The 23,507-nt window shown below is 39.8% G+C and overlaps 1 protein-coding gene across 1 annotated transcript; it reads right to left on the reverse strand.

Annotated features, from left to right (window-relative positions):
- Positions 1–2,505: 2,505 nt before the first annotated feature.
- CSTA (cystatin A) lies at positions 2,506–22,537 on the reverse strand. The gene is made up of 3 exons (XM_007536525.2): positions 22,387–22,537; positions 4,628–4,729; positions 2,506–2,711 (listed from the first exon to the last, which is right to left on the reverse strand). The coding sequence occupies exons 1-3, from the start codon at positions 22,450–22,452 to the stop codon at positions 2,586–2,588; spliced, it is 294 nt and encodes a 97-aa protein (XP_007536587.1). The 5' UTR covers positions 22,453–22,537; the 3' UTR covers positions 2,506–2,585.
- Between the last annotated feature and the right edge of the window lie 970 nt (positions 22,538–23,507).

Consider the following 23,507-nt stretch of genomic DNA (forward strand, 5'->3'; position numbering starts at 1 on the left):
AGTGCCAGAGTGATTTCTGGTTCTTTCCTGCTATCTCTCTCATTAATAAATACTAAAAAAAAAAAGGGGGGGGGATCTACACTTGTGGGTGCTCCTATGTGATGGCCAGAGTTCCAAGCCTGAATTCTTTTTTTTTTTTTTTCATCCTCCAGGGTTATTGCTGGGCTCGGTGCCTGCACCATGAATCCACCGCTCCTGGAGGCCTTTTCCCCCCCCCATTTGTTGCCCTTGTTGTAGCCTTGTTGTGGTTATTATTATTACCATTGTTGATGTTGTTCGTTGTTGGATAGGACAGAGAGAAATGGAGAGAGGAGGGGAACAGAGGGGGAGAGAAAGACACCTGCAGACCTGCTTCTCCGCCTGTGAAGCGACTTCCCTGCAGGTGGGTGGGGGGGCTGGAACCGGGATCCTTACCTGGTCCTTGCGCATTGTGCCACGTGCGCTTAACCCACTGCTCCACCGCCCAACCCCCAAAGCCTGTAATCTTATGCATGTTAATGTGTGTACTCTACCAAATGAGTCACCTAAATGTAGCAAATGATACAGTGTGCTAAACGATAAAGGTCTATGGCCAAAATAAAGCTAGGAATCAGTAGTGAATTCCTAATCAGTAGTGAATCAGTGGTGAATGAGGAGTAGGTGGTAAGTGATTTTTTTTGCAGCTGATGACTCAACCTTAAATGGAACAAAATAATTGCAAATCACATCTGACAAAGGATTTGTATCTGAAACAGGCAAATAACTAAACAATAAAAAGACCATGCGGGTGGTAGCACAATGGGTTAACCACACGTGGCAAGGACCTGAGCAAGGATCTCAGTTGGAATCCCAGGCTCCCCACCTGCAGGGGGGAAGGATGGCTTTCTTCACAAGAAGTGAAGCAGATCTGCAGGTGTCTTATCTTTCCCCTCCCCACCTCTCGATTTCTTTCTGTCCTATTGAACAATAACAACGGCAACAAAATGGAAAATAATGGCCTCCAGGACTAGTGGATTTGCAGTGCAGGCAAATAAGACAAGTAGCCCAATTAAAAAGTGGTCAAAGGATCTGGAAAAAATGTCCCCCTGGAAGTTTATCAAATGATACAAAGCTCATGAAAAATGCTTGGCACTCTCATGGAAATACAAATCAAAACCACAATAAGACATCAGCTTATATTCACTGGGATAGCTAATATCAAGAAGTCATAACAGGTGGAGAAATTTAAATCTTCTGGTAGGAATGTAAAATGCAGCTGTTTGTAAGATCCTTGAACAATTAAACAGTATATAAATTGGCAAGAAATGAAAAAACACACAAAGATGTGTGAACAAATGTTAACTTTACTCATGATAGAAGATGAAAGGGAAAAAAATGCAACTCAATATCCATCTGCTTTATTCATAAAATGGGATGATACTTGACCATGAGACAAAATATTGGTACACACCACATATGGATGAAGTCATTATGGTATGTGGAAGAAGCCTGTTAAAAAGCATGGGGCAGGAAAAGAACACCATTGGCAGTATGACAGACTTTCATGCCTGAGACACCTGTATCACCATAATAAACTAGAGCTGAGCAGCTCTAGTTAAAAACAAAGATGAGGTATTACACAACTCTTGAAATGTCTAGAGCAGGCAAAGCTGAAACAAAAAGTTAATTGGTAGGGGTTGGGTGGAGGTTGGAGTGGTAGAAGAATGGTGACTAAAGGTTCTCTGGGAGTTCTTTTGGGTCATAGCTAGGAACATTCTTGGCTGCACTCATTTCAGGACCCGTCTTCCTTGAGTGGCAGAGTATGTTGACTCAACCTCCCTTCAGAGAGTGGGGCAGTTTCTACCATTGTTCTACATTGAGTGCATGGTCCTGCAGAGGCCCACGAGAGTGTTCATGATGTTTCTGGTGGAGATGACCAGTGATGGTGGAGAGAGGGATCTGTTAGAAATCTAGACCCATCATTTATGTGGAAATGTCAGGACTCCCTGACCAGGGCCCTAGATGATAGGGTGGCCTGGTAGTGACCAAAAGGGCCCTAGTTAAAGTGTCTCTTAACCTTATCCAGCTTTTGTAGTCCTTACTTTATCTGACAAGGATAGGCTTAAAGTGATTGAGGGAGGTGAAATAGTAAGTAGGTGAGGAGGGTGTCTAGGTCTTAGAAAATATTTGATTATGGTGTCTTTTTTGCTTGCTGCACTTACTGAGCCACTGTAGACTATTGTGCACTTTAACATTAAGGTGTATTTTTCCCCCTAACTTATGAATACATGTGCACATGTGCCCTATCTCATGGGCTCTGGGGATAGACCGTGTTCTAACTTGCCTGTGGTGGGAGTAGTGATGATGGTGGTGTAATTAGCCATCAATCCATTGTAGTACTCCTTACTATTTTTTATAAAATTAGCAAATGACATTAGTTTTTATAGAATTTTGAATCTAAAGCAGTAACAAACTTGGTTTTGAGAAAAAATTAATTGATACAGAATAGAATAGTTGAGAAATAGCCAAAGAAGTCAATTTGAGAAATATTTTTTTAATAGTCACATTTATTAGCAGACATCACTAATCAGCAATAATCAGAGGAAGGAATCACATCACTTTTGGAACTAAAATCCTGTCAGCTCATCATCCCTGTTCTTGTCAGTCTGGTAGCCAAGAAGTCTTGGAGACTCATTTTGTTGAAGACTTCGGAATGCTTTTATGTGAATATAACGATTCTCACCAACGTGCACCTTAAAGTTAAAAGAGAGAGTGAGCGAATGATTCACATGAATGTACGTACATCCAATGAAGGAACTAGTCCTAGAAAAAATATGTGATAAACTTTCCTTGATTTTCATAAATCTACCAGCTAGTTTTATGATAGAGCAGGTTAAAGTCAAGAGTAAAACATTATAGATGTGTTTTAAATGTGTTTTAAGATTAATTATAATGTGGGCACAAATGTGTCTTATAGTTGTATTTTATATTCAAAGATGCACAAAGCAAGAAACAAATGACAGTCATTTTGGTGATTCTGTTTCCCAACTTCCAAAATGGGACACATTACTTGTTGCTGGGCTTGAAAAGGGAGAAAATTGGCACCAGGCAGTGGCACACTTGGTTAAGTGCACGTGTTTACCAATCACAAGGACCTGAGTTCAAGCCCCCAGTCTCTGCCTGCAGGGGGGAAACTCCATGAGCGGTGGAGCAATGCTGCAGATGCTCTGTTTCTCTCCCAGTTTCCCTTTCCTCAATTTCTTTCTGTCCTAGCAAATAAAATAAATAAAATTTTAAAAGTAGGAAAATAGAAAATGTGTGTGTGTGAGGAGATAATGTAATAGTTATGAAAAGAGATTCATGCCTGAGGCTCCAAAGTCCCAGAGCTGAGCTGTGTTTGAATTAAAAAATAAAAATAAATAAAGTAGCACAAGGGAAATGATTACACTATCTCACACATTTGTTAAAAGGATAAAATGAGATAATGTATGCTGAGTTCTTAGACCAGAGTCTAGCACTCTATAAATGCTCAGTACGTTTCTAATTCATTTATTTCACTTGCTATCCTGTAAGTAGGTTATTATAGTCTTCATTGTATGGACAAAAAAAATTAGGGTTCAGAAAAGATGAGCTATGGTTCCACAAGTTTAACAAGCAGAACAAGTTGAACAAAGGTTAAAACCCATAACTGGCATGACATGAAAGCCTGCAGTCCTTCCATTCTATTACCTACCTCTCTAGGTAATTGAGAAAGAACAGAGAAATTCACAGCAAGACCATAGATTTAAAGAGTGACTCAGAGCAAAGGGATAAAAAGTTAGACTGTTGGAGGGAGCGGGGAGGGGTAAAGAGGAAACTGGGGCCAGTGGTTGTAACTCAGTAGAAGAATTTTAATAGCAAAAGAAAAGGAACAGAGGGGAAGGAGAGAAAAGTAGGTGAGCTAGTCAATACGCGAAACAAATGTACTTAGATTAATCACAAAAGATTGCATCTGCTAAAGTCATACTTTGGTCTTTTCTTCATTAATAAATCTCTAAAAATGAAAACGCTTTTGAGACTGGGAGATATCCTCCCTGGTAGAGTACACACTTAATCATGCTCATGCTCGAAGACCTGAGTTTGAGCCCCTGGACACTACATGGGAGCACTAACAGAAGAGAAGCTTCCTGAGCAGCGAGACAGTGCTGTGGTTCTCGTCCTCTTTATCATTCCTTCTCTATCTTTCACCTTCAGTCTGAAAATGAATAAATAGTCTGCCAGGAGTAGTGAAATTGTACAGGTAGGAGCACTAGAGAAACCCTGGTGCAAATGAAAACAAAAGAATATTTTCTAAATTCATAATAAAAAAAAATGATCATCTGTGGTCCAGGAGGTGGTGCAGTGCATAGAGTATTGAACTTGCAAACATGAGGTCCTGAATTCAATCCCTGGCAGCACATGTACCAGGGTGATGTCTGGTTCTTTCTCTCTCTTCTCCTATCTTTCTCATGAATAAATAAATTTAAAAAAAAAGATCATCTGCCAAATTTCAAAGTCTTCTACTTTGGCAGTATCATGTTGGGTAGCATCTTAATTTTGTACAAGAAGCAGCAAATTAGATGATAGGGTGGTAAGTACCACACAAAGTGAGAAATATCTTTTCATGACAATGTGAATACTGGATTCTAACCTTAATGTAGTAATTCACTCCAGCAACCACTTGGGTTTTATATTCTACTGCTTCAAATTCTTCGTAAGATTCATTTGTTTGTTCTTCAAGTTGTGATTTAATCTTTAAAAGAAAAAGAAGAGACAATACATTATTTTTTTTAAATTGTAAAAATATTTATTCCCTTTTGTTGCCCTTGTTGTTTTATTGTTGTAGTTATTATTATTGTTGTCATCATTGTTGGATAGGACAGAGAGGAATGGAGAGAGGGGGGAAGACAGAGAGGGGGAGAGAAAGATAGACACCTGCAAACCTGCTTCACCAGCTCCCATGCAGGTGGGGAGTCAGGGCTCAAACCGGGATCCTTATACTGGTCCTTGAGCTTTGCACCATTTGCACTTAACCCGCTGTGCTACAGCCCTACTTCCAAGACAATGCATTATTAAAACTAACTAGACACCATATGTATGCAATTTACAAATATGGAATTTCTTCTTTCTAAAAGTTCTCAAAAATAAGAGCTAGTCTCAGAATTTAAAAGAAAGAAAAGCACCTATCTTTAATAAGATTAAAAGGACTAAATAAAATGTCTGTGGCAGTAGGCTGAATTTCTAATATCCTGTGTCCTTCACTGCAGTATTAATGTGCAGTTGCGTCATCAGAACATCTATGATTCTTTGGAGGCCACTGGTCATTCCTACCAGTGAGGAGACCTTTGGAATTCTTCTCATTTTAATATTTCTATCTTTTTGTAGCACCCACTACCTATAAAGAGATTTAAGTGACAAGCACAACCATTCTCTCTCCTTTTTGTTTGGAAATGCCTATACTTAATATCACTTTTTATTATTTTTTTTTCTTTTTAATTTATTTTATTTTTAATTTCTTTATTGGGGAATTAATGTTTTACATTCAACGGTAAATACAATAGTTTGTACATGCATAACATTTTCCAGTTTTCCATATAACAATACAACCCCCACTAGGTCCTCTGTCATCCTTCTTGGATCTGTTTTCTCCCCACCCACCCATCCCAGAGTCTTTTACTTTGGTGCAATACGCCAATTTCAGTTCAGGTTCTACTTCTTTTCTTTCTTTTTTTTTTTTTTTATTAATTTATTTCTTTGTTGGGGAATTAATGTTTTACATTCAACAGTAAAAACAATAGTTTGTTCATGCATAACATTCCCCAGTTTCCCATTTAACAATTCAACCCCCACTATGTCATTTATCATCCTCCATGGACCTGTATTCTCCCACCCACCCACCCCAGAGTCTTTTACTTTGGTGCGATATGCCAATTACATTTTCAGGTTCTACTTGTGTTTTCATTTCTGATCTTGTTGTTCAACTTCTGCCTGAGAGTGAGATCATCCATATTCATCCTTCTGTTTCTGACTTATTTCACTTAACATGAATTTTTCAAGGTCCATCCAAGATTGGCTGAAAACGGTGAAGTCACCATTTTTTACAGCTGAGTAGTATTCCATTGTGTATATAGACCACAACTTGCTCAGCCACTCATCTGTTGTTGGACACCTGGGTTGCTTCCAGGTTTTGGCTATTACAAATTGTGCTGCCAAGAACATATGTGTACACAGATCTTTTTGGATGGATGTGTTGAGTTCCTTACGATATATCCCCAGGAGAGGAATTGCAGAGTCATAGGGTAGGTCCATTTCTAGCCTTCTGAGAGTTCTCCAGACTGTTCTCCACAGAGGCTGGACCAATTGACATTCCCACCAGCAGTGCAGGAGGGTTCCTTTGACCCCACACCCTCTCCAGCATTTGTTGCTGTTACCTTTTCTGATGTATGACATTCTCACAGGAATGAAGTGATATCTCATTGTTGTCTTGATTTGCATTTCTCTGACAATCAGAGACTTGGAGCATTTTTTCATGTGTTTCTCGGCCTTTTGGATGTCTTCTGTGGTGAATATTCTGTCCATGTCCTCCCCCCATTTTTGGATGGGGTTATTTGTTGTCTTGTTGTTGAGTCTGGCAAGCTCTTTATATATGTTGGTTATTAAACTCTTATCTGATGTATGGCATGTAAAGATCTCCCATTCTGTGAGGGGTCTCTTGGTTTGGGTAGTGGTTTCTCTTGCTGTGAAGAAGCTTTTTAATTTGATGTAGTCCCATAGGTTTCTACTTGCCTTAGTCTTCTTTGTAATTGGATTCGTTTCATTGAAAATGTCTTTAAAATTTATGCGGAAAATAGTTCTGCCAATATTTTCCTCTAAGTATCTGATAGTTTCTCGTCTAACATCCAAGTCCTTGATCCACTTGGAATTTACTTTTGTATTCGGTGAAATACAGTGATTCAGTTTCATTCTTCTGCATGTTTCAACCCATTGTTTCCAACACCATTTGTTGAAGAGACTCTGCTTTCCCCATTTAATAGTCTGGGCCCCTTTGTCAAAGATTAGATGTCCATAGGTGTGGGGCCTCATTTCTGGGCTCTCAATTCTATTCCATTGGTCAGTGTGTCTGTTCATGTTCCAGTACCAAGCAGTTTTGATGACAATGGCCCTATAATACAGTTTGAGATCTGGGAGTGTGATGCCTCCGGTTTTGTTCTTTTTTCTCAAGATTGTTTAGGCAATTCTAGGTCTTTTCTGGTTCCATTTTATTATTATTTTATCTATAGTTGAATATAATTTCATTAGTGATTTAGAATGGTTTTCAAGATCATAAGATTACAGGGGTATAGTTGAAAAGCATATCTTTCCTATTGGTATTTACCTCCAGCTCAGGTGCTAGGAGTAGTCTTAAAGGTGTAGTTATCTAGATCACAGACTCTCTCCTTGTGTGGAAGAGTGTCAGCGGCCCAAGCTTAAGCTTTCTAATAAAGGCTCTTGCTATTGCATGTGATTCTGGTCTTCTTTGTGTGAGATTGGGACTCGAATCTCTGGGCTTAACATTTGGGGGCTCACCCAGGATCCCCATCTCACTAAAGGAATGCCAGCCTCACTGAGCCTTCAGGACCGGTCAAACTTCAGGTATCCGTAGCGAGAGACCCCTTGGAGTTGAAGGCTGACGCGCTGGGTGGCTCCGGGTTCAGGGTCCTGGGAGACGTCTCAGGCCCTGCTGTAGGGGACTGGATCCCCCTCACAAATTTTGAAGGGGAGAGTGGGTCGTGCCCACAGAACGGTGAGAGGCTGTCCTCCCATCTGTTGGTTCAGAGTGTTGGGCTGGGCCACTGGAGTTTTCTTTGAGTATGTTGTCTCTGCATTTTCTTTGTGTGTGTTGTCTCTGCATTTTCTTTGTGTGTGTTGTCTCTGCGTTTTCTTTGTGTGTGTTGTCTCTGCATTTTCTTTGTGTGTGTTGTCTCTGTGTTTTCTTTGTGTGTGTTGTCTCTGCATTTTCTTGGTGTGTGTTGTCTCTGTATTCATTATCAGTTTTGTCTTTCTTAAGTTCAAAATCATGAGTCGGCTACTTCGACTCCTCTGACTATTGTCCTGGATCATTTTAAAGGATTCAAATATAGGGCTCATAATTTGGAGGACCGAATGATCACTTATTGTCAAAATGAGTGGTCAACCTTCTCTACCGGTTGGTCCCCAGAAGGAACCTGGAACCTTTTTGTTGCCCCCCCCCCATAAAAATAATTTATTTATTTACTCATGAGAAAGATAGGAGAGAAAGAACTAGCCATCATTCTGGTACATGTGCTGCTGGGGATCAAACTTGGGACCTCATGCATGAGAGTTTAGTGCCTTAACTACTTCTCCACCTCCCAGAGCACCTTGTTTTATTTTTTTATTGCTGTTGTAGTTATTATTGTTGTTGTTATTGATGTCATCATTGTTATATAGGACAGAGAGAAATGGAGAGAGAGGGGAAGACAGAGAGGGGGAGAGAAAGATTGACACCTGCAGACCTGCTTCAATGCTTGTGAAGCGACTCCCCTGCAGGTGGGGAGCAGGGGACTAAAAAAAAAAAGTGTAGCTATCTAAAGATTTTTGGAATTCTCAGACCACTGGAGAGGCAAACACGTCATGAGTTCCCATTCACTTCTCTTCTAGCTTTCAGAGTAGATGGGAAGAATGTGGTTGTTATCGAGGTAGAAAATGAAACTCTCAGATGATGAAACGAAGAAAACAAGTAGTAAGGTAGAAAAAAAAATATATCAAGAGTCAGGGTCTAGGAAAGAAAGGACAAAACCAGGTAAGAGACAGAAGTTGGATAAGGAAAGGCCTTGAATCCATTTCTCTCCCACAAATCAGAAGCCAGAAGCTATACCAGCAAAAGTTAATCTCTACACTAAACCCAAAATGATTATTATTATTTTAATTTCTTTAGGGGGGATTAATGGTTTACAGTTGATAGTAAAATATAACAGTTTGTACATGCATAACATTTCCCAACCCCTAAATTATTTATATGATTTACTTAAGGCTGAAAAATTATAAGTAATAGTTCAAATTTTCAATACCTGGAATGATAACTCATGTGTTTATCTCTTTCTTTTTAGAAACTTTTTTTATTTTTCCTTTTGTTGCCTTTGTTGTTTTTCATTGTTGTTACAGTTATTATTGTTATTATTGATGTCATCATTGTTAGATAGGACAGGGAGAAATGGAGAGAGAAGGGGAAGACTGAGAGGGGAAGAGAAAGATAGACACCTGCAGACCTGCTTCACCACCTGTGAAGCGACTCCCCTGCAGGTGGGGAGCCGGGGGCTTGAACCCATATACTTATGCCAATCCTTAAGCTTCATGCCACATGCGCTTAATCTGCTGTGCTACTGCCTGACTCCCAAGTGTTTATCTCTTGCAATGATCTGTCTGTTCTGGCTGCCAAGCCTTTGTTAATGGTTTTTGATCACAAACCAGACATTTTTATTCCCAGCTGTTTTAGAAATAGATCCAAATTTTCTTTTTCTACCATTATATCTATGTAGTCTACAAATTGAGAATTTCCTGTGAGAAACTGAATTTCAAATGTCCAGGCTTGTTGTCATAAATGCACTGGCACCTGTCAGATGAAATGATTTCAGGTCTTTACACTGTAACCTGTAGGTCTTGTTCCCACTTTCCAGGAGAGCAGATTTGCATTGTGATGTTGGATGCTATGAACCTGGGGTGCAAGATTTAAGCCGAGGAGCAGGGAAAAGGGCAAGAGAGGGCAAGAGCTTGGTATGAAAAGATTTCCCCTGCATGGGTGTTAGAGATGTGAGAGTCAACTGGGAATGGTAGGCTGGAGTGTGGCGGGAGTGTGGATACACAGCAGGTATCCCCTTCCCTCAGCCTGCAGGCTAAGGTGGTAGCTGGGGTGCTGCAATAACAGTGTGGGTCCCCAGCTAAGGGAAGGAAGCTGCCAGGGAGAAGCACCTGGTAAATTATTCTTTCCCAGAGCTTTTTTTTTTTTTTTTTTTTTTTTTTATGGCTGTAGAGCATGCATCTTGGTGAATTTACTTCTCTGCACTCTAAGGATTTTAGCCACACTGTACACAATACCCAAGCATTTCACCTATTATTCTAAGAGAATGGCTGACTGAAGAAAGACAGTCATAGGCTGGAGGGAGATATGAAATCTAGCAAAGAAATGTCCTAGATCAGCATAATTTCCTAAGAAAAAGAACTGAGATTCCTGCTGGAGACTCTGTGGGGATAGAAGGGAGTGAGAAATAAAGAATTTTTGTCCATAATTCCAGAAAGAGATAAAGAATAGGGAAGCTTCCAATGAAGGGATGGGGACTGTATGGAATTTACCCCTATTATCTTGCAATCGTGTTAATCATTATTAAATCACAATACAAAATTTAAAAAAGAAACGTTAAAAAAATGGAATGAGAAACCAAGGAGAGAGAAGGTCTAAAGGCACCTCTGTGGGGTTTCGAGGAAAGAGCTGACAGAATATGACTGGAAGGACACAGGGCCTGGTTAGGATCATTCACCAGCATGAATTCAAAGATTCATAACAGGTCAGTTCTGTGGTTTCTACCGCTTCCGTAAGCTCAGTTCTCTGAACCTGGAGCAGAAGCTGAGGAGGAAGTGGCAACAGTGGGAATAATCACTGAGGATTGAAATGTAGAAGTTCTTGGGATCATGGCAATCAGAAGAGGAAGAGAGTATGAAATTGAAATTACTCATCATGGGGCTCAGGCTGGATGAGTGATTGATGTGGACCGAAGCATGTTTCTATGTATATGGGAGGGTGCGTGCCAAAGGATTCTGGGATGACTGCATAGCTGGTTCCCTTGGGTGTGAGGCAGTGGGAGGGTCAACTGACAAGGAAGTTGTGGTCAGACAGGAGAACACAAATTTTTAGGTGGGTGAGAGGCAAGAATTTTCCAGGGTGTGTCCATGATAGTATCCAGTTAGGGTGCTTGTGTGGTGTCCTGATAGATAAATCATGATCTGTGGAAATGCCAGAAATGGTATCAGCAATCAAGTTTATGACTTAAGCATGTATATATGTGAGAGAGTGAGTATGTGTGCATATGTGTACACCCATGATGAGAATAACAACGTTTATGTCTAAAAATAATTATTGAAATATCATTTCTTTTCTGCACACAAGCATATTTAGGATTCTCATGCAAAGGCTTTTTCTTTCTCTTTGCCACCAGGGTTATCACTCAGGCTTGTTATCTATACAACTCCACCATTCCTATTGACTATTCTCTCTCTTTCTTTTATTTTTTTTTTACGGAAATGAGAGACAGAGAGCAAGATAGAAAGGGAGAAGGAGAGACAAAGAGAAAGAAAGAGAGAAGCCTGCAGCACTGCCATATTGCACATGAAGCTTCCCCCTTATAGGTGGTGGGGACTGGGGACTTGAACTTCTGTCCATACTTGGCAATATGTGTGCTTCACCAATTCTGCCACCACCTGGCCTCTCTAGTGACATTTTGATGTTAGTCAGTGGGTCATTAATAATGATCCAAAGGTTTTTTTGCTGGTAGGACCACTGATTTGGTATTTTTAATGTTTTTCTTTTTTATTGTCTTTATTTATTGGATACAGTCAGGAATTGAGATGAAGGGAGAGATAGAGAGAGAGAGACACTTGAAGCACTGTTTTACCAGTTGTGAAGCTTTCACCCTGCAGGTAGGGCTGGAGGTTTGAATCTGGGTCCTTGTGCGTTGTAACACGTGCATTCAACCACGTGCATCATCACTCAGATCCCAGTATGCTCTTTAGTTACACACTATGGATGGGATCGAGTATGGTTTTTTATTCCTTTTTTTTTTTAAGATTTTAAAAAATATTTATTCCCTTTTTTGTTGCCTTTGTTTTTATTGTTGTAGTTATTATTGTTTTTGTTATTGATGTCGTCATTGTTGAGTAGGACAGAGAAATGGAGAGAGGAGGGGAAGACAGAGAGGGGGATAGAAAGACACCTGCAGACCTGCTTCAGTTGTGAAGCAACTCCCCTGCAGGTGGGGAGCTGGGGGCTCGAACCAGGATACCAGTCCTTGCCCTTTGCGTCACCTGTGCTTAACCTGCTGTGCTACCACCTGACTCCCTGTTTTTTTTATTTCTTTGGGCGTAGCTAATATATTTTATTTTTATTTATTTTTTAAACATCTTTTAAACAATTTATATTCATTTATTTTCCCTTTTGTTGCCCTTGTTTTTTTTTATTGTTGTTGTAGTTGTTGTTATTGATGTCGTCTTTGTTAGATAGGACAGAGAGAAATGGAGAGAGGAGGGGAAGAGAAAGATAGACACCTGCAGATCTGTTTCACTGCTTGTGAAGTGAGTCCCCTACAGGTGGGGAGCCAGGGACTCGAACCGGGATCCTTACGCCCATCCTTGTGCTTTGCGCCACGTGCTTAACCCACTGCATTACCACCTGACTCCCTATATATTTTTACTATTATTATTATTATTATTATTGTTATTATTATTACCAGAGTACTGAGCAGCTCTGGTTTATGGTGGTGTGTGTGTGGGGGGAATGAAACTGAGGCTTTGGAGCCTCAGGCTTGAGGGTTTGAGGGTTTGTTATGCTATCTCCTCTGCTCACTCATCTATTTTAAACTAGATTGGCCATGTTCAGGGTAATATGGCTGTAGACTCAGTCATCTATTTTATAAATTTTGCTTTCCTTGTATAACAAGTCACACAGGTGGTCCAGGAGGTGGTGCAGTGGATAAATCACTGGACTCTCAAGCATGAGGTCCTGAGTTCTATCCCTGGCAGCACATGTACTAGAGTGATGTCCGGCTCTTTCTTTCTCTCCTCCTATCTTTCTAACAAACAAACAAACAAACAAATAATCTTTAAAAAAAAGTCACACAGTAAGTACTGTGTACATAATCATATTTTTGAAGTAAAGAGACAAGGATTATTTCCTTTGTGACAATTTGTCACCCAGAATAGGAAAGAAAGAAGGAGAGGAGGATAGAAATGACCATCACCTGATAGACTGGATCTTGGAAGAAGGGGTTTCTTTAACATGTACTTTGGACCCAGGTGAAACTGGCATCTTTTGATACATCAGACTACATTACTATTCAACCTCCTCTGGTAACTTTAGAATGAGGGAATTCTTTTCAGTCTTCAAATATGTTCAAGACTCAACCCCAAGCACTTTGTTTGGCTTTCTTTATTTTAATGTTTACATGTTTAATTTTCATATTAGTTAAAGTTGCTTTTGATATTTTAATTAAAAATATCTACATTACAATTTTTCTTCCTCCTTTTCTCCTGCTTTTTAGATACAATTGGAATATGTCAACATATATCACTATATAAGATTAAGATAAGTTAGTAGTTTCACTTAATATATAATGATGTGATTGCTGCAATAAGTTTATCTCATGTACATGCAATATCTATATCCATCATGTCATATAGATACAATAAAAAAAGAGTAAAACAATTTCTTTGCAGTGTGAACTCTATTCTTGCAACTTTCATACAGGTCATACAGCAGTACTAACTACAGTCATAATGTTGTATGTACATCTCTAGTGCTTATGTACTTTATTACTAGAAGTTTGTACCTTTTAATAAACTTCCTCCCATCCCCTTCATCTCTCATCCCTGGTAAGCACAAATCTGAGTCTTTTCTGAGATGCTTTTTCTATGAATTTTTTTTTGAAAACTTATCTATTTATTTACTAGCACAAGATAGAGGAAGAAAGGAAAGAGAGACAGACACACAGAGAGAAACAGAACATCACTCTGGCACATGGGATGCTGGGGGTCAAACTCAGGAGTTCATACTTCCAAGCCTAATGCCTTGTTCACTGTACTATACCCTATGCCCTCTGTGCATATATATGTATGTATTTGTTGTTGTTCTCCTTATTTTTTAAAATTTTTATTTATAAAATGGAAACACTGACAAGACCATTCTTCTTCTTATTATTTTACCAGAGCATGGTTAGGATCTCGCTTATGGTGGTGTGGGAGATTGAGCCTGGGACCTCAGAGCCTTAGGCATTAGTCTGTTTGTATAACCATTATGCTACCTCCCTTACCTTATGCATCTATTTAAAAAAAATATTTATTTATTTATTGTTGTTGGGAGAGAGCTGAGGATTCATTTATGACCAGTCTCAATGCTCCTAGTCCACTTTTTTAAAATACACACACACACACACACACACACACACACACACACACACACACACACACACACATATATATATATACAGAGAGAGAGAGAGATCAGAGCACTGGAGCTTCCCCTGGTGCCACAGCACCATTTGAATCATAGGACCATGATTGAGAATTCAAAGACTTTATCTAGTGCCCCACTGCCCTGACTACAAGTTATATTTATTTATTCATTTATTTATTTTTACCAGAGTACTGCTTAGCTCTGGTTTATGGTGGTGTAGGGGATAGAACCTGGGACCTTGGCGCTTCAGGCATGAGAGTCTCTGTGCATAATCATTATACTATCTACCCTGCCCACATTTTATTTTTTTAAATGAGATCCCACATGTGAGATCACAGTGTTTGTTTTTCTGTGTCTGATTTATTACACTTAGCATAATATTGTTTAGATTCAACAATATTTTCTCTTTCTGCCCTCATCCAATATTCATTTTTCATTTTGGTGTCAAATTCCTAAGTCTGCATTTTTCTTGATGCTTTCCCTCTCTATGTAATGGTTTTTCACTCCTTCCTCAGTCCTTCTTTCTCATCTGGGCTCTTCCTGTCATTCCACTAAGAAGCTTTCTAATGACAAGGATGATAAACTTCAGCTCCTCCATGAATGCCTGTGTTTTAATGGGTGATTTAAAAAATAAGTTTATTGGAGTAGGGCACCAAAGTAAAAACCCTGGGTTGAGGGTGAGGGTGGATGTTCAGCTTCACGGGGCAGGGGGCGGGGGGGGCAGGGACACACAGTCTTTTGGTGGTGGGAATGGTGTTTATGTACTCCTATCAATTTGTAGTCAGATAAATCACTAATTAATATGAGAAGGGAAAATTTGATTGAATGTCTCAAACTTTTTAAATCACAGACTGAGTCTTTGTAATACATAGGCTGAGTCTTTGATATGTTGACTCTCTTAAAAGCCTAGACCAGGGAGAACAGAAGCAACTGGTGGTGGCACAGCTATATACAAACAATGTCAAAGGACATAAATTGTGGCGGTGTTGTGTATGATACAGCAAATCCTAACAAAGGGATTTTTTAAAGTTAACCCAACTGCCAAATAATGTGATTATAGTAATAACTATCTATTGTCTTCTTAAACCCTAAGACAGCAGGAACCTCCCGCTTCCTCTTTAGAGCCTATATTTTCCCCAGTCCTGGAACCTCTAGGGTGAGGCTCACTTTCCTGCATGCTTCTCTCAATTCATACCAAATGATACTGCATCTGCCGGTCCCAACCTAATCAACACAAGGAGTACCACCTCAGCATGCTTCACTTCAGACTGTGTCCAGAGATGTCAGGCATGGAATATCAACCCTTCAGCCTCATTACTTGGGTGAGACCTTTCCTTTCACAGTATTCTCTAATTCCATTCTGGGAGGTTCATTTCCTAACAAAATCCCAAAACCTAGATATAGACCAGATCCCTGACATGATAGAGCATATATTCACATGTATCCATAAATTAGGGCAAAATATATACCTGAAAGCAAAAATACACAATAGTCTGTAGTGAGTCAGTATCAAATTCATAATGAAATAGTGTCTCCTTAGACTTAGATATTCTCCTCACCTGCTTCCTATTACAGTTCTCTCACTCACACCAACGCTAACCTCATCAAAGCAAGGACTGCAAAAGCTGAATAAGGATAAGAGACTGGCATACTTGAACGATGACTCTTTAGTAACTATCAGGTCACCCCATCAGCTGGGGCCCTAATTGGGGAGTCCTGAGATTCCCAAACAGACATGATGGGCCTAGACCTTGAGTAAATCCCTCTTTCCATTGTTACCAGTCATTTATATCAGGAACAACACAATAGACTCCTTTGTGGGCCCCCATAGGACCTTGCCCTCAATTTGGATCCACAATGGTAGAGAATGTTCCATCCTCCAAAGGGAGGCTGGACAACATACTCTATGCTACACCTGAGGAAGATGGGTCAATACTGGGGCAGCATGGAATGTTCCTACTCATGACCACAGAATGTGAGCTGATATCTACAGGGATGCAAAGGTCACATAGGCTCCTAAGCTGAATATGGGCCCCAGATCACATCAAATTGATGGGGTTTACAGTCAACAATATTTATAGACCTTTCCCATATTAGGGAGCTACTCTCTTCTCTGATCCAGATTTCTGGGCCTTCTGTCAGCCATGACATCACCTCCCTAGACAATAATTAGGATCCACCTGCATATCGGATTTGAGGCTCAGGCAAAAAAAGAAAAGAAAAAAAAAAAACACCAGTATAGCCACAGGCTCTCTGGAATATAACTAAAATATGCCTACTAGCTATCTACAAAATGGAGACCCCCCCCCTTCATCTGCACTATTCCAGCCTTTATGTCCATGACTGTTCAACAATTTGTTTGGCTTTGTATGCTAACTCTATTTTCCAGATATTTTCTGGAACCAGGTTCCAGATCAGACTTCCGTGGATAGACAACCCCACCAATGTGTCCTGGAACTCTGATTCCCCAGAGCCCTTCCCCACTAGGGAAAGAGAAAGACAGGCTGGGAGTATGGATCAACCAGTCAACGCCCATGTTCAGTGGGGAAGCAATTACAGAATCCAGACCTTCTGCTGGTGGAAACCTTCCGCATCCCACAATGACCTTGGATCCATACTGCCAGAGAGATAAAGAATAGGAAAGCTATCCGGGGAGGGGATGGGATACAGAGTTCTGGTGGTGGGAATTGTGCAAAACTGTACCCCTCTTATTCTACAGTTTAGTCAGTGTATCATTTTTATAAATAAAAAAATAAGTTTAAAAAATCAAAGGAGAAAAATTACAAGATAAGTGATAGATGGAGAGGATGTTTTAAGAACACCCCTCAAATCACACTAGGTGTATGATTATCAGCACCTACTCTATTCGCCCCTGAGAGGGAAACTTACTAATTCTATAATTTTGGATGAGATGCTGATAAAGTACTTCTAAAGTACTTATGCCTACCTGTTGAGGATGTTTGTATGTTTGTGTGTATGTGTGTGGGGGGTAAAAGATAATTATTATGAAAGTGCTTCCTAAAGTATTCCTCTACCTTCCAAAACTTAATCTGGAATTGTCCCCCAAGGGGAGAGAGATAAATAACTGGGAGCATAACACCTGAGAAATGGAACTGCCACTTAGTAATTATCCACCTGAGAGTAAGAAGCTTTGACATGCACTCTCTAAACCTGAGAGTATATAAAAGTACTTATCTATAGATTGTTTTATACTATGTTCTGGATATCTTTTTATTTATTTCATTTTTTATTGCCACCAGGACTATTGCTGGGATTTGGTTGGTGCCTGCACTACAAATCCACTGCTCCTGGCCTTTTCTCCTGCCTTCTTTCCTTCCTTCTTCCCTTCCTCCCTCCTTCCCTCCCTCCCTCCCTCCTTCCCTTCCTTCCTTCCTTCCTTCCTTTCTTTTTTTTTTTTTTTTTACTACAAGTTAATAGGAGTATAAATACTATTTCCACCACCAAAAGACTGTGTCGCATCCCACCTCCCACCCCCCCCCCCCAATGAGCTGAGCATCCACCCTCACTCTCCACCCAGAGATTTTTTACTTTGGTGCCCTACTCTACTTCCTTTCTTTTTTAATTTGACAAAACAGAAAGAAATTGAGAGGGGAGGGAGAGTTAGAGAGGGAGAGAAATAGCATCACTGCTTCACTATTCTCTTTTATTGTTATTAATTTATGTTTCATTATTCTTGAAGCTTCTCTCTGCAGGTGGAGGCCGGGGCCTTAAACTTGGGCCCTTGTGCATGGTAACATGTACGCTCAACTGGGTGTGCCACCATCTGGCAACTGTTCTAGATATCTTAACTCCTCTATTATCTTAACTCCTCCAAATGTATTACAAGCCTCGTGAGGGTAGGGGCCTTCCCACAGTGTCCTTACATATATTTTACATTTAATGCAATGCAATGCTGGATACTTAATAGATATTTAAGAGATACACCTATGTGAAGGGATTGACACACATCCCTCTCACTGATTTGAGTCTGAAACTGGCTGCTTGAACAGAGCAAACACATTTACCACACGTCTTCCCTGTACAATTTCCTCATCCCCACCTACTTCTATACCTTCCTGTTGCCATGTGGTGGAAAAGGCAAGTGGCAAGAAATCTGAAAGAAAGCCAACTTCTTTTTATTTTATTAGTGATTTAATAATGATTGACAGATTGTGGGATAAGAGGGGTACAATTCCATCCAATTCCCACCACCAGCGTTCTGTATCCTCTCCCCTCCATTGGAAGCTTTCCTATTTTTCTTCCTCTTCTCCTCCTCCTTTTTTTTAATGGGTTAAAGAATTTTTTGAGGTTTTATTTATTTGTAAATGAGAAAGATAAGAGGAGAGAGAAAGAACCAGACATCACGCTGGCGTATGTGCTGCTGGGGATCGAACTCAGGACCTTATGCTTGACAGTCCAAAGCCTTATCACTGCGCCACCTCCTGGACCACAGGTTAAAAGATTTTTTAAATTTTTTTTAAATTTTATTTATTTATTTTTTAGTTATTTATTCCCTTTTGTTGCCCTTGTTGTTTTTTTATTGTTGTAGTTATTGTTGTTGTTGTCGTTGTTGGATAGGACAGAAAGAAATGGAGAGAGGAGGGGAAGACAGAGAGGAGGAGAGAAAGATAGACACCTGCAGACCTGCTTCACCGCCTGTGAAGCGACTCCCCTGCAGGTGGGGAGCTGGGGTTGGAACCGGGATCCTTATGCCAGTCCTTGTGCTTTGCGCCACCTGCGCTTAACCTGCTGCACTACAGCCCGACTCCCAGGTAAAAGGATTTTTATTTTCTTTTATTTTACCAGAGCACTGTTCAGCTCTGGCTTATGGTGGAGTGGGAGATTGAATCTGGGACTTTGGGGCTTCAGGCATGAGAGTCTCTTTGAATAACCATAATGCTATCTACACATGCCTCCCCCCACCCCACAAGCTTCCCTGTTCTTTATCCCTCTGGAAGTATATATAGACCAAAGATCTCTATGGGGTGCAGATGGTGGAAGGTCTGGCTTCTGTAATTGCTTCTCTCTTAGATATGGACATTGACAGGTCAATCCATACCCCCAGCCTGTTTCTGTTTTTCCCTAGTGGGGCAGGATTCTGGGGATGTGGGGTGCCAGGACACATTGGTGAGGTCGTCTTCTTATTCTTTTTTTAAAATTATAATTAAAAATTTTTTAAATATTTATTTATTTTCCCTTTTGTTGCCCTTGTTGTAGTAGTTGTTGGATAGGACAGAAAGAAATAGAGAGAGGAGGGGAAGACAGAGAGGGGGAGAAAAAGATAGACACCTGCAGACCTGCATCACTGCCTGTGAAGGGACTCCCCTGCAGGTGGGGAGCCCGGAGCTGGAACCCGGATCCTCACGCAGGTCCTTGCGCTTCCAGTCACATGTGTTTAACCCGCTACACTACTGCCTGACTCCTTGAGTTTGTCTTCTTAACTAAGAAGTTATTAACCTCGCTGATAGCTCTTTGATCTCAGTATCATCATTTGAAAAGAAAGCATTATGCCTTTTCTCCCTTGCTCTAGTGACTATAAAGATAAAGAATGGGAGTTAGGCGGTAGCAGGACCAGCATAAGGATTTTGGTTCGAGTCCCCAGCTCCCCACCTGCAGGGGCATCACTTCACAAGCAGGTCTGCAGGTGTCTATCTTTCTCTCCCCCTCTCTGTCTTCCCCTTCTCTCTCCATTTCTCTCTGTCCTATTCAACAACGACTACATCAATAACAACAACAATAATAACTACAACAAAAAACAACAAGGGCAACAATAGGGAATAAATAAATATTTAAAAAATTATTTTAAAAAGATAGAAAACTAAGAGGTTGGATGGAGGACAAAGCTTTTTTTGTTATTATTGTGGAATTGGGACCTCATGCAAGTACGTCTCGTGGACAGAGACCATTTTTAGTTTGCATTTAGATAGATACCGAGACAGTGTAAGACATAACACAGCATCAGATTTTCCTCTGTTGCTATAGCACATCCCATCTAGTATTGGGGTTCAAGCCCAGGATGTGCACATGGAGGTGCAGGCACCCTGCCTGGTGAGCTATCTCTCTGGCCCTAAATGGAGGGAAGACAAGTTTTTTTTAAACTACCAAGCTCTTTCTGGGGTTGAGGTAGCTGCTGTTAATACTTGTCTCTGTTTCCCTGCCTCTCTGATATGGCTGGAGCCTGAGGCAGTCATCAAGATGCCCTCTTTCAAATTAGTTGTGTAAAAAAATTTTTTTTTGATTAGTTGTGCAGTTAAAGATGTGGCTCCTAGTTGGGTTTTAAACAACACAAGGTCATGTGTTGTTAACCAAGAAAGGATTTTAAAAAATCATTAAAGTTTTATACATTCCTAGTGTGTTATTATCCATCCCTCCATAGCTATAGAAAGTTACAGAAATTTTCTAGGATCAGCACTGATATCCAGCAAAAACTGGAAGAAAACATTTTCAATACATCACCTATGTATATTTTTCTTCCTTGTTTTCAAGTCATTTTTTTTACTTACATACTTTCATTAAATCCTTGTAGCTCTGTGATTGGCAAAGCAAGAAAACATATTTCACAAATGAAACAGACTTGTTTCTGCTACACTGTGATTTTAGAAAGCTCACGTTCTACAAGATATTTAGGATATTATGCGTCTCTAGTCCTGTGGGTAAACCAGAAGCCAAATACACCATCATGGGTATCAACCTGGAGTTGATCAAAGATGCAGGATCAGGTTGACCCCAGATCTACAGAATTATTTTAGTGAGATCCTCAGGGTATTCATGTGCACATACAAAGATGAGAATATTGACCTGTTACAGGGACTCATGTGAAGATATTAATAACTTAATTGTCTCCAAGAAAGAAAAAGAATTCCAAAACATTGTTTCCTTCTTTCCTTCCTTCCTTCCTTCCTTCCTCCCTCCCTCTCTCTCTCTCTCTCTCTCTCTCTCTCTTTCTTTCTTTCTTTTTTGAAAGAGCTCTTGAAAGGAAAAATATAGCTTCAAAGAATGATGGGGCCAGTGAAACAGATCACCTGGACAGTTTACTAGCTTTTTCATGTACACAACCCAGGTTTGAGCCCTGTCCCCATTTCAAAGGAGGAAGCTTCAGTGCTGTAATATCTTTCCCTCTCTTTCTCTGAAAAAGAAATAATGACTGCTAAGATTCCATATATATATGATTTCATAGAGAGGTTTCTAGTTACTCTACCCTAGAGGAGCCCATATTCTCCACTTACACAAGCAGCTAATATTTGACAGAGCCATAAATTTTAGAGAATAAAAAAAGAAGGAATCCTTTGAGAAAATAAGGCAACAAATCACAAACATAAAATTGTAACTTATATATTTTCTTTTCACAAATTATGCAGTGCAGCTAGTTTTATGTTGTATAGATAATAGCCAACCAAATAATACAAAAAATATCAACTTGCAAAAAACATTATTAGTCTATTTAACCGTAACCAGTTTTGGAAGTATCCAAGGCTGCACCATACTTTTTTCTACTAGTTTATTCACTCTGTAACTTCTAAAATGCAGTTTATTTAGTCGAATTTGTAGGAAGTTTGTACAATATTGAACACATTGAATTTTTTTCCCTCTGCAGTACAAGGAAATCTGGTTCATCAAAAATTTAACAACTTCAGTCTTTAAATTCACCTGACTATATCTGGTGAGATTGAAAAGTTTTATCAGAAATAGAATTAGTAATTCTAGAAGCATCAACTGTAAGAGTGTTAAAGGTGGTCCAGTATAAATTCTTATTTTACAAATGGGGCTCAGAAAAGGAATGTGACTTGTTCAAGATAACTCCTTAATCTAGGAATACCTGAGGTTCTCTTTTCTTTTTCTTTCTCTTTTTTTCTTTTCTTTTCATTGCTCTTTTTTTTTTTTTTTCTTTTTTCCTTTCTGATAGAGACAGAGAAGGCAGAGAGGCCACAAACACTGAAGTTTCCTTCAATGTTGTGGGAGTCAGACTTGAACCTGGGTCATATACCGGCAAAGCAGCACACTACCTCAATGAGCTATTTTGCCAGTCCTATAATATCATAAATTCCATCTGAAAAGATTTTTCAGTTGTAGGGGAGCCTGAACAAAACCACCTTTCCTAACATCCTGGCATTCATATTCATCCACACTTATATCATAGCATCAAGCTAGGAAACAAGACTTTGGATCAAACCTTTTCATGGGATGCTTCCTCTCACCTTGTCAGCAATCTCCTGGACTTCTGGAGTGGCAGATTTGACTTCACTTAAGCCTCCAGGTATCATTTTGGCTAATTGCTTCTCTACTGAGCAGGTTGCTGGAACAAAAGTGATTAGTAGGTGTGGAGTCTCAGCTTTTAAAGAGGGTGTGCTGTCTATAAGCTCCGCCTATAGGATGTTTTATTTTAGCAACAAGAGACAAAAGAAAAAAATGAGTGTGCACTGAGGTCAGTTTTCTTACTTCATCGACAAGATATGTGAATAGGAATTAGGATAAATTAGAGGCTGGTGATGAACAGTTGGGTGTACACTAGAGTCAGACTGGCCAAAGTTAAACTTCCTTTCTGTTTCTTTGAGTGGTTCCATCCTGTTGACCCAGGAGTATGAAATGTGAAGGCACAACCAGAGTAACTGTGATGCTTTAAATACCTCTAACACAAAACTTTGAATTATTTAAAATCATATTTACTAATAATGACAGGTCTAATTATTTAGAAAACATCTGACTATGCACACAGAATATATATATATATATATATATATATATATATATATATATATGAATAGCTGAAGAAACTTGGCTGGATGTTTGTGCCTTTATTTAATATTCCAGGACTATTTAAAACAGAAAAGAAAAACAGAAAGAATGAAATAGTCAACATCTATATTCTTTTTTTTGTCTCCAGGGTTATTGCTGGAACTCAGTGCCTGCACTACAAATCCACTGCTCCTGGAGGCTATTTTTCCCATTTTTGTTGCCCTTCTTGTTTATTGTTGTTATTGCTGTTGTTGTTGGATAGGACAGAGAGAAATTGAGAGAAGAGGGGAAGACAGAGGGGGAGAGAAAGATAGACACCTGCACACCAACTTCACTGCCTGTGAAGCGACCTCCCTGCAGTTGGGGAGCCGGGGGCTTGAACTGGGATTCTTTTGCTGGTCCTTGCATGTCGCACCATGTGCACTTAACCCACTACACTACTTCCTGGCCCCTCAACGTCTATATTCTTAACACTCAGGATATTTAAAACTTTCAACTTTCTATTACATTTGCTTCCTGTCTTCTTTCTTCTTAATTTTTAAAATATCATTATTTATCTTTTGGATGGAGATAGCCATAAGTT

Source organism: Erinaceus europaeus, chromosome 9 (assembly GCF_950295315.1).
Source record: "Erinaceus europaeus chromosome 9, mEriEur2.1, whole genome shotgun sequence".
Classification (NCBI taxonomy): domain Eukaryota; kingdom Metazoa; phylum Chordata; class Mammalia; order Eulipotyphla; family Erinaceidae; genus Erinaceus; species Erinaceus europaeus.

Coding starts and splice junctions, on each gene's coding strand:
- CSTA (XM_007536525.2), bottom strand. CDS start 22,452: ATGATACCTGGAGGCTTAAGTGAAGTCAAATCTGCCACTCCAGAAGTC. Junction 4,730..22,386: donor TCCAGGAGATTGCTGACAAG/GTGAGAGGAAGC, acceptor TTTCTTTTAAAG/ATTAAATCACAACTTGAAGA. Junction 2,712..4,627: donor GAGTGAATTACTACATTAAG/GTTAGAATCCAG, acceptor TTTAACTTTAAG/GTGCACGTTGGTGAGAATCG.